Source organism: Nelumbo lutea, chromosome 1 (genome assembly GCF_056320005.1).
Source record: "Nelumbo lutea isolate HS-2025 chromosome 1, American lotus-T2T, whole genome shotgun sequence".
Classification (NCBI taxonomy): Eukaryota; Viridiplantae; Streptophyta; class Magnoliopsida; order Proteales; family Nelumbonaceae; genus Nelumbo; species Nelumbo lutea.
Window position 1 is genome coordinate 176,078,324 of NC_142684.1, and position 16,834 is coordinate 176,095,157.

The 16,834-nt window shown below is 39.1% G+C and overlaps 1 protein-coding gene across 1 annotated transcript; it reads left to right on the forward strand.

Annotated features, from left to right (window-relative positions):
- The first annotated feature begins 4,056 nt into the window (after positions 1-4,056).
- LOC148879385 (uncharacterized) lies at positions 4,057-16,447 on the forward strand. Its single transcript, XM_088960912.1, has 3 exons — positions 4,057-6,547; positions 6,654-7,116; positions 15,950-16,447. The coding sequence occupies exons 1-2, from the start codon at positions 4,484-4,486 to the stop codon at positions 7,077-7,079; spliced, it is 2,490 nt and encodes an 829-aa protein (XP_088817038.1). The 5' UTR covers positions 4,057-4,483; the 3' UTR covers positions 7,080-7,116; positions 15,950-16,447.
- The last annotated feature ends 387 nt before the right edge of the window (positions 16,448-16,834 follow it).

A 16,834-nucleotide genomic window follows, 5' to 3' on the forward strand; every position in this document is an offset into this window, starting at 1 on the left:
AACCAATCATTGAAGCAAATGCACATCCATATGCTTTCATCGTTCATGCAGTTTCTCTTGTCGTTCAACACCTTAGTAGTTGCACTAAAACAAGACTTCGATGGAACTGTAGACACTGGAGGATTGGTATATCACGTGCCATGGTGGTGAGAAATGGATAATTTTTGAATGTTCACTCCACTAGGCTAAAATATCAAAATTATTTGATCATTCACCTAAGTTATAAAAATTTGCTTGTAAATAAAAATTAAGTTCAATAAATGGACTTGTTGTATAAGTAGCAAATTTATGCTTTTTACTTATTAAATAAAAAAGTTTTTCTCTTCTACTATTGGGCTCAAGGTCAGAAGTAGAAGATGATGTACAAGTTGTAGGAATTGTAGGAATATTTCCTACAACTTCATATTCATATAAATTGTACATTTCAAATAACAAATTATTATTTTCTTCTTTTTTGTTTCCTATATCAATATTTATTTTTTCACAATATGATTCAATTAAAATATCTAAACCATCTTTCCTTATCCCAGGGTCTAATATTGTAGCCAAACAATAAAGGGGAGAAATGTTCTCCCAATATTTTTTAAATTTATTTTTCATTGTTTCAACGATACATTGAAATTGTGGATTATTTCTACATTTTACAAAACAATCACTAATTACCATTAATTGATAAGGTAAATTACAACTAGTTTGGCAATAGATTCTTGATAATTCGTTAGTTGCATCATAAAAATGTTTTAAAAAATCTCTTATCCAGACTATCATTTCCTAGTCTTCCTCAAATATCATATAATTAGGCATTTTTGAATTATAAAAATCAGTAAGAATTTGTTTATGAGAAATACAACTTTTTAACATAGCATAGTTATAATTCCACCTATGTTTTACATCTAATATAAAATGTTTATATTTTAAACAATAATTTTGATATAAATATTCATCATGTTTTCTTGCCCATGAACTTTTAATATATATAATACAATTTCTATATTTAGAAATATGAGTAGAAATAATATTCAAGGCATCTTGAATACATAAATTTAAGATGTGACATGCACATCTAATATGAAATAATTTACCATTTAAACATGGTCTTAATTGAGATTTTGAAATATTTATTGTAGAATCATTATTGTTGGTATTAATAAAACGAATAGAAAATAATCCATAAGTATGAAAAGTATTTAAAATACTTGCAACAATAGCTGGGCTAGTATGTGGCCATTCAAGTCTAGTAAAATCTAAATTCTTTTATTCAAAAGCCAATTTTCATCAATGAAATGATTGGTAACAGAAATATAACTTATATTAAATTTAGATGTCCAAACATCTAAAGCAATTGCAACTTTAGAATTAAGATTTGATAACAAAGAAATTAAATTTTGTTTATATGAATAAAAAAATTTTAAAGCATCCAACCTAATAGTATTCCTAGAAACTTTTTTATATTGTGGATTTACAGAATTACGCAACCATTTTTCAAACTTTGGATCTTCAACTAATATAAATGGTTGTTCTGCATGTACAATATGCTTAGCTAATTCGTGTCTCATTTTTTCTTATGAATATTTCAAAGCACCAAAACTACTCCCCTCCCAATTTGTGTTTGAGTTGTTTCCATCCCTTCACCTTCTTTCTTCTCATGTGTGAGCAGATGTCTGCTCAAATGAACCGTATCACCCTTGCTATAATAACTAAAGTCTTTCTTACATTTTTGGCAAACTGCCCTTTTTCCTTTTCCCTCAATATCCTCAACTTAGAAACCCTCATTTTTTCCCTAGTATTAGTACTAGGGGTGAAAGTTCCACTTCCATCGATATCAATCACATCAGTGCTAACACTATCATGATGCGATTGAATATCATCAATGGTGAACATGTTGGGAAATCGGTTTTCGAAAGAGTCGACCATTTTTTTTTAATTCAGAAAAGATAAAAAATTAATCTAATTCAATTTATCTGGATTGCCAGTTCAAAATCCCAACTTGATTTCAACGATTGAAGCCTTTCAACGTCCAAGCCTCCCAAATTAAGATATTTGAGTTGGTTGAGCAAGCCTTCTTCTTGTTAAAAGCTGAAACTCCAATAAAGTTGAGACTTGAGAATTGGAGAATGGAGAATCAGACAATCAACTAATCAGAATTACTCAGATTGCAAAGAATTGAGAATGTATGAGTATGAGAGAGAGAGATTAAGACCATTGTTGAATTGGCATGATGAGATTGGTGGAGGATAGGGCTATTTATAGGAATTGAACATAATTCAATTGCCCAAAATACCCAAAAAACTAGCTGTGTTATTTAGTTGTTTGGAAAGGGTATTTTGGTCATTGTAAAGTTATTTATAACTTTATCCAAAAAGCCCCCTAAACTAGTTGTTATATAGCTATTGGGGGGGCATTTATGTCATTTTTTTCTCCCTTATGAGCAAAATACATAAATACCCCCCTAATATTTCTATAACCCCCCCCCCCCCCCGCCTTCAAAAGCTGAAACTAGTTGGTGGTGGTGGTGGTGTGGTGGGGGGGGGGAGGAGGGGCAATGGCTATATTTCGGACGGGCCATGCTATGTTGTGCCAGCCTATGGACGTCAAACCCTCGGCCTAGCATGGTACAAACTTTTGTGCCGCGCTTGGCATGGCCCATGGGCCATTGTGCCGAGCCAGGCCGGTCCAATTTTATGTCGGGCCGATCCGGTCCAATTTTATGCTGGGCCTAACATGGCCCATGGGCCGTTGTGCTGTGCCAAGCCATGGGTGGCCCGACTCGATTTACACCTCTATTGTCAATGCATAAATATATTCTTACCAAACACCACAAATCAAACTAAAATACATATTTACCACAAATTGAATTGTAGCATTTTAAAGTTCAAGAACCAAAGTGACACTAGAGACAAAGTACAAGATACTAATAAGGAATTTTTCCTTTTTTTAATATAAATTTACATCTCATTTTAGATGTAAATATGCCTTGAAATTTGTATTTTTTTTTTTTTGTCATTATCAATGCATAAATATATTTCTTACCAAACACTACATATTGAACCAGAATACATATTTACACTGAACGTACATTTACACTCTATTTGCAACAGTAGGGTCAGTTTGGAAATAATATAAGTACAAATATATAAAGTGCAAACCTCCAAACTGAACCGTTGGTCTCGATCCGAAGGTCCAAATCTTAGGATTTCTTATCCACCTGACCCAACCCCGACCCAGCCTCCATCCAGATCCAACATCTAAGTGGCAAGTCGCAACGCAACCCCCTATTTCTTTGGAAGGAATAAATGGTAAATGTTTGTTAGCGTGCAAGGCAAGCAGCGCAAGCTTCATAAAATTGGTGGGTTTTAAGTTTTATTTATATATACTTACAAGGGATAAAGTAAACCATGAAGTGGAGGTGTCTCCCAAGCGAATGGTTCCAATTGAGTGGGAACTGGGCCAAGTTTGCGAATCTGGGTAATTATCCAACACAACAGATACGTATTCTCAATTCTCAAACGAATATGGGCCCACACACAGAACAGAACCCTTGATAGGGCCTTAGGCATTACTTACACGATAAATCATACGAGATAAAACGCAGAATTAAGAGTAAAGACTGTAAAACACGACCACACGGCCAAGTCAACCAAACGTGAACGACATCTTCTGATTGGTGGGCCACCACAGAACAGTTGTGTTGGATGGATAAGTCCAACCCTTTAATGACTAATGAGGCAGAGGCTGATGATGAAAGTAATGAGTAATGACAGAAGTCACAAATTGCTTTGAAAATAATTAAGGGAATGACAAGGGGGCTATTTGCAATAATTAATTCAGTTTATGCCTCATTGGTCATTGCCTCCGTTTCCAACTAACCCCACACGTGACACGGCAAAGATTTCATATCGTCATGGGATATGGGAGTCGACCCAAAATGACCATAAAACCCAAAACATGCCATGCTTCATTGGAGTCATTATTTTAGTTTGGGGGCATTGCAGTCATTTTATATACATACATGTATTGGATTTTGCCAGCCCAGCCCAAAAGAAAGAAACCTTTCAGTTATGACTTATGAGCCCTTTTGATGTGTTGTTGGTTAAATTAAGATTTAAGAGAGACAGTGGCTCCATCCAGTCCACTTATCCCAATTCAAAAACAGAAAGAAAGACAAAGGACAAGGGCACAAGGCCACAAGGGGAAAACCTTTGACATGGCTGCCCACCCAAGCAACAGCAAGGAAGGACCCTTAACCCAACTCATGCAACCAACCAGTAGAGAGTAGATGCAGTTTGGATTTGGAGGCAATGAAATGAATCCACAGTCGGTCTCTTTCTTAATTCTCAGTTTGCAGCAGTCAAATCGCTATCTCTCATCTCCTGCACATCAGAAGAAGAAGACTTGATCTCATCCCATTTCTTACGGTTTCCATACTTCTCTTTTGGTAAGTTCTTGCACAACCGAAACAAACCCCTCAAAATCTTCTGGCAAGATGCAGCAAAGCCCACAATCATTCCAAGGCGATGGCAGTGTCCGGTTGACGATTGCCAACTCGGGTTCTGGTTCAGGTTCCACCCTCTTCGAACCGCATGCAGAAGCTACCACCCCAGTTGGACTTGGAAGACCAGGGAGCAGCAATTCCAGTTCTGCTTCTTCGGCTAGCCTTGCGCCTGAAAAGAAGCTGACACTATTTGCCCTTCGCCTTGCAACTCTTGAAAAAGCGGCGAGTGGGGTGGGAGCCCTAGCTTTCATCTGGGCAACTGTTGTTCTTCTGGGCGGTTTTGCCATCAAACTAGGCAAGATGGATTTCTGGTTCGTCACCACTATACTCTTAATCGAGGGAACCAGGATTTTCAGCCGAAGCCGTGAGCTTGAATGGCAACACCAGTCTACCTGGTGGATAGCAGATGCTGGGATATATAGCTTCAGGGCACTGAAATCCAGTTCCCACTTCCTTGTTCGAGCTGTAAAAGCGATTTTCCATCCAATTACCTCAATCGGGCTACAGAGCCACCACGACCGACAGGTGAAGGAGAGCTTCAACACGGCAAGACCCAACAATCGGGTTGTGCAGAAGTTCCCATCACGGATATGGGCAACATCAGATGTTCCCTTGCTCCCCTATGCAGGATGGGTGTTTCTGTCGCGAAACATCAGTAAGCTACTCTATTGGCTTCAGCTTTTATCGGCCACGGCCTGCGTGACTCTTTCCCTGCTGAGGCTTATTCAGCAGGATTATGGTGACTTTAGCGATGATCCTGACAAGAAGAATCAGAAGTCTGCTCTGAACATTTTCTATGGGTTGGCATTGGCTGAAGCTCTGCTGTTTCTTACGGAGAAAGCATACTGGGAGTGGAAGGTCATCTACTGTAAGATTTTGGAAGAGGTGAACAGGGAGTGCGAGTTAGATAATTTTGGAATGGTTTCGATCAATAGGTTCTTTTATGATGCCTTCTCAAGATGTATTAACGGCAGCATCTTCGATGGGTTGAAAATGGATCTGGTTTCTTTCGCCACAGAGCTCTTGGCCTCAGATTCCTTCGATGAGCAGCTCATGGGAGCTCGAATTCTTAAAACATTCTCAGTCAGTGCACAGTTCTCCAAAGACACGCTCCAGAAAATAGGTACATCTGTATTAGTGCTGGAAAGATTTGTCGAGATGCTAAATTGGAAGGACCCACAAGAGGAAGAGATCAGGCGATTAGCTGCAGAGGTTGTGTCAGAACTGTCTGGGAAAAAGCAAAATTCTCTTCGTGTTACTGGAATTCCTGGTGCAGTGGAATCAATATCATCATTGCTTTATGTTGGCCGGAGTTCCAATGGTGCAGCCGGTGAGATATGCCTGAAAAATATCATATGCGACAGAGAAAATTACGAGTTTTCGGCCTTCAGTCAATTGGGTCTTCGTATTCTGAAGAAACTTGCTCGAGACCATGATAACTGTGGAAAGATAGGGAGCACAAGAGGCCTCTTACCAAAAATTATTGACTTCACACATGTTGAAGAGAGGCTGCTAAGGAACGAAAGTGTGACTGAATCTCAGGTACGAACAATCAAGCTATCCCTGCAAGTGGTGAAGATGCTTGCAAGCACCACAGGTATCACAGGGAAACTTCTCCGGCGGGAGATCTCAGAGATTGTTTTTACAGTTAGCAACATGAGAGATATTCTACAGTATGGCGACAAACACCCAGTGCTGCAAAAATTGGGAATAGAAATTTTAACTAGTTTGGCTTTAGAAGATGATGCAGCGGAGAGGATTGGAAGAACAGGTAGAATTATTAAGGAACTACTCCGTATCTTCTTTAAGCAAGAAATGCGAGAAAATGATAATCAAGTTAGGGTTTCAGCTGGAGAAGCACTTGCAATGCTAGCATTGGAGAGCAAGAATAACTGCTTTCGGATATTGAAATTCAACGTACTGTATAAGCTTATTGAGGCACTGGAGGAACCAGTGCTTCGCGTAAATTCAGCAAGAATTTTGAGGAACTTATGTGCCTATAGTGGACCAGAATGCTTTCTCCAAGTGAAAGGAATCACTACTGCTGCAGCCACTGTTAGTTCTCTGACATTAATTGCGAACTGAAACTAATGGTTTCGTCATCTCTTGAATTCAAGCTGTAATAGAAGAAATTCTAACTTTCTTATCTTTTTCCGTGCAGGCGCTTAAGGTAATAAAGTCAGAAGACAACAAATTACAGGAAGTAATGATTGGACTTGCAGCACAAGTTTTTAGATTTATGAGTTCTGAAGAAGCAGCCATGGTGTTTGATCAAACTCACATTAGAAATGCAGATTTAGCAGAGAAACTTGTACAAACTCTGCAAACTTACGAGTATCCCCAGATCAAAGTTCCAAGAATAAGGAGGTTTGCAATTGAGTTGGCAATTTGTATGATGAAAGACAGCAAAGAGAACATTCATATTTTCAAGAAGCTTGGAATGGAAAAGGAGCTTCAGAATGTAACAGAGACAACATCAGAGCTTGAGAACTTCAATATTTTCTCAGGGACTGTAGGCCTAATCCGGCACAGAACAACAATCCATTCGCTTGTAGACACTGCACTAGAACTGTTGGCTGCTGTATAAATACCGGCTAAACAACATTGGATCCACGAACCAAACAGTACGTATATACATATGTATTTATATAATTAATAATTGTTTCAATTTTCCAGGATTGCATTATTTATTATTTACCAATGTTTTCATTTTTTTCTTTTATTTTGAACCATGAATTTGTAATAGTATTCAATGATTTCTTTTCTCCAAGAGAACAAATGTATGGATGAATTAAGGGTGTTTTTGCTTGCAAATCCAGCTCTTTCTGGATGTAGGTTGCAGTTTTGGTGATGGGGTGTGGTAGGGGTGAAGGGATGCAAACTGTTAGCATCTAGCATGAGAAAACAGTCATCCAAGAATTTTTGTTTATTCTATGAAGAAGTAATTGTATTCCAAGAGAAAATAACACCCTACTCCACCTTAACACAGCTAGAGATCCCATATTTTTTTTCGTTTTAAAGAAGATAACTATTTCATTAGAGACAAAAAGATGTTCATGATAGGATGTGCACAACTTTACAAACAAAGCAATTACAGCCCCATCATCATAATCATCATCATCAACAGAAGCAGCAAAAAAAACCATAAAAACAGAAAGAAAAAGAAATAGGAAGAAAATAATTACTGGTAAAATAAAATTAAAAAGAAATCTTCCACACACCTCCTTACTAAAAACATCATCTTTAGTGTTTAGATCTGGAAATCCATTGTAGAACAATTGGGAAGGATCTGAAGGTATCTTTGATCTCATTAAGATCGTGTACCAGCCCTTTTCTATTAAGTGGCAGAGTATATAAGGTTGCATAGAGATTATTACCATTTAAATGGTCCATTGGGTTATATCAAGTGAAGAATTCTCAATATTCAGAACTAATGTCATTTTGAGAGGTTGACATTATTGTTGCATCTTCCTCCACCTACTGAATTAGAATTATTGAGACATGGAATCCACCACTTGGGTTGGGTTGATTATCAGAGAGTTTGAAGATAATAAGAGGAAGAAGATGATGACACATCCTCATGTTCACTTCTTTTTCCTGCAGCAAGAAATGATTAAATGTTTGTTATTTATGAGCTTCAGAATAAAGAGCAGTAGCAGTCTGGCTATAAAGAGGTTGTGTCTCATTGAAGCACCAATTTATCAAATGTGGACCATATAGGATGGGAAGAACTCTTTGATGGGACTCACTAAAAGTTCTACCCACTTTAAACAAAGTTGAATTTGAAGGTTCTGTGATGCAAAGCAACCCAAAATAGGATGGGATCCAAGGAATTGAACCAAACTGGAAAGGCTTCATGGAAATTTTTGCAGGCACCAAAGAAAGAATAAAGAGAAACAAGAGCATTCAAAAAAAAAAAAACATTCAAGGGATTGGTTCATAACTTGAAATGTGGCAGAGGAGGTTAAGAACAGCAGGACCCATCATTGGATGGATTCCACATAAGAGAAGTCTTACACCAAAAGATCAGCATATCAGATATGTTTAGAGCATCTGAACTATGTATTATTTTAACAATTTTAAAAAATAATTAAAATGGAATTCTTTATCACTGTCCAGATGCTTCAAAATACATATTTAATATAAGAAATAATGTTGATTTTTCCCAGATAATCTTTGAAGTGGGAACCATTGAATGGTGGGTCCTGATCATTTTAATTTAGAAAATATTCATAAAAACAAATCACAAATCATTCTGATTTAGAAAAGATGGCAAGTTATGGAACCCTAGAGTAATGGGTCCTGTGTCCCCAGACCCAGGCTCGTACCAAAATTTAAAAAGTAGAGTCTCAATGCCCTAACCCAAACTCTGAATTGGAGGCTCACCTACCAACTTAAGGAGATGAAGATAGTCTTATTCTTACACGTAAATAGGCATATTTTAATTAATGAATCGATCCTTATTGCTGATAAAAAAAACAAAAGATAAACATTTATCAAAAAAAAAGGTAAACAGGTTGCAAGCAAGCTTCAACATTAAGATTAGAAAACTAGGGTTAATTGAGTTAGCTATATGCACAAGGAAAAAGTTATGGTACTTTAGGAGTACTACACTTGTGTTACACCAAGGATCAAAATATTGATTCTGACCAATACCCAAAATTGGGTATCGTTGTATCAATACAGACCGATACTCAGCCTTTTTTTTTTTTTAATTTTAACAGACTGAGAGGGATCGGGGAAGCCTTCCAAAGCTATGAAAACCCTCATACCCCTTTCTGTCGGTGTATCTGTAGAGAACACTGATATGGGCCCCACAGCTGTGGTCCCACTCTGTTCGTAGGGTAGAATGTGCCCTAGTCATCCTAGGGTTAGCTGATGGTCAGTCTGTTATTCCAGTTGTTATTTATATTTCAGTTTTATATTGTTTTGTGTTATGTAAATACCAAGGGCAGATTTGTCCTTTCATGTAACTAGCATAACCTATAAATACTAAATAGAAGTGGCGACGGCAGAATATTCAGATTCTGTCATTCCTTACAATTCTTGTGTTCTACTGCTCTCTCTCTACTCTTTCTCCTCTCTCCTCTATACCTTTTTCTCCTTTTTCGAACCTGAAATCTATTAGGGTTCAAGGCTGATAGCAGTCTTGAACATCTACTTGGTATCAGAGCAAGGTTAGGGTTTCTCATGTGAGTCTAGTCCAGCCGACCTAATGAGAATCCCCTAGGGCTGGAAGCTGAGAAAGTGGAGTTCGTGGACTGATTCTTGGAGATCGCCAGAGGGTTTAGCAGCTGTTGAAGACTTGTCACGGTTGCAGAGTGTTGGTGATCAAGAAGAATCAGAGAAGACTAGGGTTCGGGTAACCTTGGAAGGCAGCGAACAGTTTTTTCTTGTAAGTTATCTATTTTCTAAGAGAAGTACTATCAGGGAGGATAGGTTGGACCTATCTGGAAAGGGCGGCCGAATCATTCTAGGGCTTTCTCCCTTCTATTCTCTAGGGTTTTACAGCAAACCCTACTGTTAGGCCGAACTGCCTTAAGGTTCTTTTCTCCTACTCTAGAGTTTGAAAGTGATCTTGCGGCAAACACTAATAAGCTTGCGGCAAGCCCTAATGTTAGACTGAACCTTGCGATTTACCTAGAGCCCTCAAGTTTTGTTAGCATTGATAAGCTTTTAGGGTTTCATATTAACCCTACTGCAAGTCTATCTGTACGGTACTGATTGGAATGTACAACTGAAATGTTTTCTTTAAGGAACTGAAAACCCTAATTTTGCCAAGTATATCAGACCTGCTTTTAAGCTGATTTTTCATATCCTTTTGGGGTTTTCGAACTCTCTTAAGGGGTGAGAACTGTACGGACTGCTGCTGTTATGTTTGCTAATTGGTTTCAGATCAGATTTCTACCTGTTTTGTGCACATACACTGTGAATACAGATTGGTCCTACACTGTTTTGATTGTGATTGGTAGTCCAAGTGTTGGTTTTGAGACTTGACCGAGATGGAGTTTAAAAATCAGGCAGAAGGCAGTTTTGGAAACAACAGTAATGGTAGTGTTTCTGAGACAGGTGGTCAGATTACAACCGTAAAGTTTGATGGATCAAACTATTTGGAATGGGCCCAATCAGCCGTGATGGCTATTGGGGGAAGAGGTAAATTAGGGTACCTCTTGGGAGATGTGAAAGAACCCCCCAAGGGAGACCCTACATATACCAAGTGGATCCAAGAAAACTACTTGGTTATGACATGACTATGTAATTCTATGCAGCCTCATATTAGCCGAAATTACTTGTGGGCAAAGACCGCTAAGGAGATATGGGATGTTATGAAAGAAACTTATTCCCAACCCCTTAATGTTGCTAGAGCATATGAATTGAAATGTGAAGTAAAAAAACTTAAACAATGATAGAAACCGATTTCAGTATATTTCTCTACCTTGCAGTCTCTATGGCGTGAGATTGATCACTTAGAGACTCTTGAGTGGGAGAGTCCCAAAGATGCACAGATATATAGAAGGCAGGTTGAGACAAACCGGGTGTTTAAGTTTCTAGTGGGCCTAAATTCAGAGTATGATATTGTGCGGCAACAGATTTTGACTAGAGACAGTGTGGCTCTCTCTTAGGCATAGTCCTTAGTATATAGTGAAGAGACCAGAAGGAAAGTTATGATGCAACCTCAGCCTCTCACACCAGCCTTTGTAGCTGTCAAACCCAAATCAGGGGGTGATTCAGAGAATGACAGGAGGAGGGAAGACAAAAAGGATGTGGTATGTGAACATTGTAAGAAACCCAAACATACAAAAGAAACATGTTGGAAACTGTATCCTCACTTGGTTCCAGCAAAGTTGAGAAGCAAGAAGGGCAATGCTCATGTGGTCGTGAACACTGATTCAGCATCCTCATCTGGCACAAGAGGAACACCTTTAGAGACCTTAGCTGCAGTTCGGGCTGCCCTAATACAGTTAGAAAAGGAAGTTGGAAGTTCAACTCAGCCACTGCAGTCACCATCAACTCCTGCCACATCTACCTTCGCACATTCAGGTACTCGAGCTTTAGACTACCATGCCTCAGCTCCAGGTACTACTAAACCTTGTTGGGTAATAGATTCAGGTGCATCCGACCACATGACTAGCTTGCCTTCATTGTTTACCACTTACCATTTGTCTTCGGGTAGGGATAAAGTATCTATTGCTGATGGTTCCCTGGTCCCCATTTCTGGGAAGGGTGACATCAAGTTATCAGATACTATCTCCCTATCATTTGTTTTGCACGTTCCTAAGCTTGACACTAATCTTCTTTCAGTCAGTAGTATTACCAAGCATATGAACTGCTCAGTAACCCTCTTCCATGACTGATGTGTTTTTTAGGACTTGGAGACGAAGAAGGTGATTGGGACTGGCCGTGAGACGAATGAGATCTATCTACTCGGGGAGAGGTCTCGTCAGGAAGAGTCAGTAGAGAAGATGTCTTTTGTTTCTCAGTGTGAGTCCGGTTATGCTTGGCATAACCGATTGGGTCATTTGTCCTTTCGGTCTCTAAAGAGTCTGTTTCCTGCTTTATTTGAGTCTATTGAGTTGTCTCATTTGCAGTGTTAAAGTTGTGAGTTTACTAAACATTGTAGAAAGTCTTATTTATTGAGTAATAAAAGGAGTAATAATTATTTTGATATTGTGCATACTGATGTTTGGGGGCCCTATCACATCCCTTCCATGGGTGGGTACAGATATTTCTTGTTATTTGTTGATGGCCATACCCGTTTTTTTTTTTTTTTATCTCATGCGTTCACGAGATGAGGTTCCTGCCTTGATCCAAAACTTTCACCAAATGATCCTAACCCAATTTGATGCCAAGATCAAAGTTCTTAGATCCGATAACGCAAATGAATACTTTGCTAAACCATTGGCATCTTATCTTCTTAATCATGGGGTTATACACCAGAGCTCTTGCCCTCGTACACCTCAGCAGAATGGAGTTGCAGAAAGGAAGAATAGGCACATCTTGAAGGTGGCTAGAAGTCTTATGTTTACCTCCAATGTCCATATTCGCTTCTGGGGTGATGCTATCCTCATGACGGTATACCTTATTAATCGGGTTCCTTCCCGGGTCCTTGATATGAGATCTCCTTTTTCCCTTCTATACCCAAGTGAGGAGTTGTTTTCTATTCCCCTTAAAACATTTGGTTGTACCTGCTTTGTTCAGCTTCTCGGACCCCATTACTCCAAGTTCGAACCCAAGGCCTCCAAATGCATTTTCCTTGGTTATGCACAAACTCAAAAGGGTTATTGCTGCTATGATCCTGTCTCAGGGAGGAAATTTTCTCCATGGATGTCACTTTCTTTGAGGAAACACCCTATTATCCTCGGGTTTCTCCTCAGGGGGAGAGCAGTGGGAGTGGGGGTTTGAGTCTTTTTCTTCAAGGGGGGAGCAGTGAGAGTGGGGCAGTTCCTTTACCTATTCCAGATGAGAGCTGCAATGGTGAGGGTGGTTAGAGGGATCAGGAATTGAGGGTTTATCACAGGCAATGCAGGCAGGTTGATCTCAGTCATCAGCAGTCCAAGCCAACTCCAATCTCATCTACAGCTCCAAGTCCAGGTATTACAGTTCCAGGGCCCATAGAGACTTCCTCTATTGTTGCCATTTCACCTCCTACAGATGACCTTGACCTTCCGATTGCCATCTGTAAAGGGAAACGCCATTGTACCACATCTACAATCCACTGTATTTCCCAGTTTTTATCCTATGATTGCCTTTCTCCTACCTACAGGTCCTACCTTAGTTCCGTTGCCAATGTCCCTATTCCAAGAACAGTGCAAGAAGCCCTATTCGTTCCGGAATGGAAAGATGAAATGCAGGTTGAGATGGATGCCCTGTTGAAAAATAACACCTAGGAGCTAGTTGATCTGCCCAAAGGAAAGAAACCAGTTGGCTGCAGATGGGTATTTACCGTGAAGCACAATGCAGATGGATCCATTGAAAGGTATAAAGCTCGATTAGTTGCAAAAGGGTTCACTCAGACTTATGGTATAGATTACTTGGAGACCTTTGCCCCGGTAGCCAAGATGACCACCATTCAAGTCCTATTATCCTTTGCAACTAGTCACACTTGGCCTTTATACCAAATGGATGTGAAAAATGCTTTTCTGAATGGAAACCTACAGGAAGAGGTTTACATGCATTTGCCTCCTGGATTCTATGATGCAGAAACAGGTAAGAAGGTCTACCGACTCAACAAGGCTTTGTATGGTTTGAAACAGTCACCTAGGGCTTGGTTCGATAGATTCAGACTAACCCTTGTGAAGTTCGGTTACGTACAAGCCCAATCAGGTCATACTCTATTCTTCAAGAGGGTAGATTCCTCCTTGACACTACTTGCAGTATATGTTGATGATATTGTGGTGACAGGGAATGATAGCCATGAGGTTGAGTCCCTTAAATAGCTCCTTCATCAAGAATTTGAGGTGAAAGACCTTGGTGTACTTCGGTATTTTTTGGGTATCGAGGTTGCTAGATCCAAACAGGGGATATTTATCTCTCAAAGGAATAATGTCCTAGATATGCTGGCAGAAACTGGAAAGTTAGGTGTCAAGCCTACCAATACACCCATTGAACAGAACCACAGGATTAGTGCAGAGAGTGGGGAGCCTCTTGAAGACAAGGTTATGTTCTAGCGATTGGTAGGAAAGCTCCTATATCTCTGCCTCCTTCAGCCGGATATTACTTATGTTGTTGGTGTTGTCAGCCAGTACATGCATTCTCCTAGAACTATACATCTTCTTGCGGCAGAAAGGATATTAGCATACTTGAAGAGATGCCCGGGTAGGGGCATACTGTTCAAGAACAATAACCACATGAAGGTGGAAGTCTATACGGATGCCGTTTGGGCTGGGAGTGTTGATGACAGAAGGTCTACCTCAGGATATTGTGCTCTTGTGGGAGGTAATCTTGTCTCTTGGAGAAGTAAAAAACAGAGTGTTGTCTCCCGATCTAGTGCTGAAGCGGAATACAGGTCAATGGCTAACGGAGTGGCTAAGATCTCTACTTGAGGATTTGGGTATTGAGTATAAGAAGCCCCTGATGCTGTATTGTGATAATCAAACAGCTATTAATATAGCACATAATCCAATGCAACATGATAGAACCAAACACATTGAAGTTGACTGACATTTTGTGCGAGAGAGGGTCTCATCTCAAGAAGTATGCCTCCCTTACATCACATCCAGTATGCAACTAGCAGATATCCTCACTAAAGCCGTATCAAGAAAGAAGCTAGAGGCGGATCTATCCAAGTTGGGAATGATAAACATTTATTCCCAACTTGAGGGGGAGTGTAGAGAACACTGATATGGGCCCCACAGCTGTGGTCCCACTCTGTCCGTAGGGTAGAATGTGCCCTAGTCATCCTAGGGTTAGCTGATGGTCAATCTGTTATTCCAGTTGTTATTTATATTTCAGTTTTATATTGTTTTATGTGTTATGTAAATACCAAGGGCAGATTTGTCCTTTCATGTAACTAGCATAACCTATAAATACTAAATAGAAGTGGTGGCGGCAGAGTATTCAGATTATGTCCTTCCTTTCAATTCGTGTTCTACTGCTCTCTCTCTCTACTCTTTCTCCTCTCTCTATACCTTTTTCTCCTTTTTCGAACCTGAAATCTATTAGGGTTCAAGGCTGATAGCAGTCTTGAACATCTACTGTATCCATGGGTCTCCATGACCTTGGATACAGGCATATCGTATCGACATTTTGATCTTTGTGTTACACTAGAAAATTTGTGCCTTTAAACTTAAAATTATATATACATATATGCACACATCCATGGATGCATAGTTAAACACATAAATACTTGTAAACATAAAAATGCACATATTTATCTAATGTTTATATATAAGTATTTTTTTTTAAACAAATATTAATATATATACAAATGTGAAGACTTGTCAATATTTGGATTGGGTCAAGTTCCCCAAGCCTCAACCCTAACTCAACTCGAAGCTAATTCAGGTTCACATTTTTCAACCCTAACCCTAATCCTTACTTCAATTGACCCAGCCAAACCCAACTTTTTCTGGTGTGGTTCAGGCGAACCTGGACAAAGATGCACCTCTACCCAGAATTGTAAGCAAGTGACTGAAGCCCAGCAAGGCTGCACCCATCTGACCAAAAGACAAACATTCTGCTTGAGAAAAATGTGGACAATAATTACAGATAAGTAAATGAGGTGGAAAATTGAACTACCAACTCATCAGTACTTGAACTAGAAGCCTAAATCCCCTTTAAAATTTGGTCAACTACCTATACTGCCTAGTGGCACAAAAGGAACCTGAACAATTTCAAGAAAAAAAAATGGAAGATGAGTTCAAAGGAATATTAGATATATAAACAAAAACATCACAATTTTCACTTCTAAAAGTATTTTACATCTAACCTGGTTTAAATTTTGTGGTTTCCTTTCAGCTAAAAGAATCAGTGATAGAAGAAAAAGCATAACAGGGTGCAAACAAAAGCACAAGCGAGTCATGTCAAACTTGGGAAGCTAGACGTGGGTGGCAATCCTAAACATGTCGAACCAGTTACACCACAGACCAATAGATACACTGCACCGGCATATCAGGCTATCAGAGATGCCAGTCTTGTTGGAGAACTAGATTAAACTGGTTGAGGCAACCAGGTTACAAATAACTGATGTCCTACAAGCCTCTTGTGAGTTGTGACCAGTTTATTTGTGATTATTTCTTATGCTCAAGATATTTTTTAAGAAATAATTCAAACAAGTGGCAAACACTTGTATTACAACCATTAAGAAGCATGTTCCTCATAATCAAATGTGCCATAGTAATACTACTACATTTATGGTACCAGATTGATGAGGCACAACTGTTTTGAATTTATCACTGTAACAGTTTTGAAAATTACGGTATTGACCTGACCCACCTATTCTGGGTTTTACACAAAGCTTCATGCTGGTAAACCAACCTGTCTAAGATCTGGATCCACTTTGAATTGCACATCCTTCAGTCGACCCTAATCCTGTTTCTAGAAAAGAACTCCAGGCTAACCCAGGGCACCGAACTGAACACAATATCAATCTGGTTTTGGTTTGTTTTGCTTTGTACAACTCCCAAATCAGTTAAGCTCTGATGACGACCAGGTAAAACCATGATTGCCACAATAATGTTTCATGTAATGCATTCAGACAATCCAATAGAGTGATTAATCAAAATATACAAAACTTCTTTTTTTTTTTTTTTGAGAAAAGGTAATGTATTATATTAAACTGAACAAAATATACAAAGTCCTGATCAAAAAGGATTTGCACAGGGGAAAACATTTTGAAGCTGA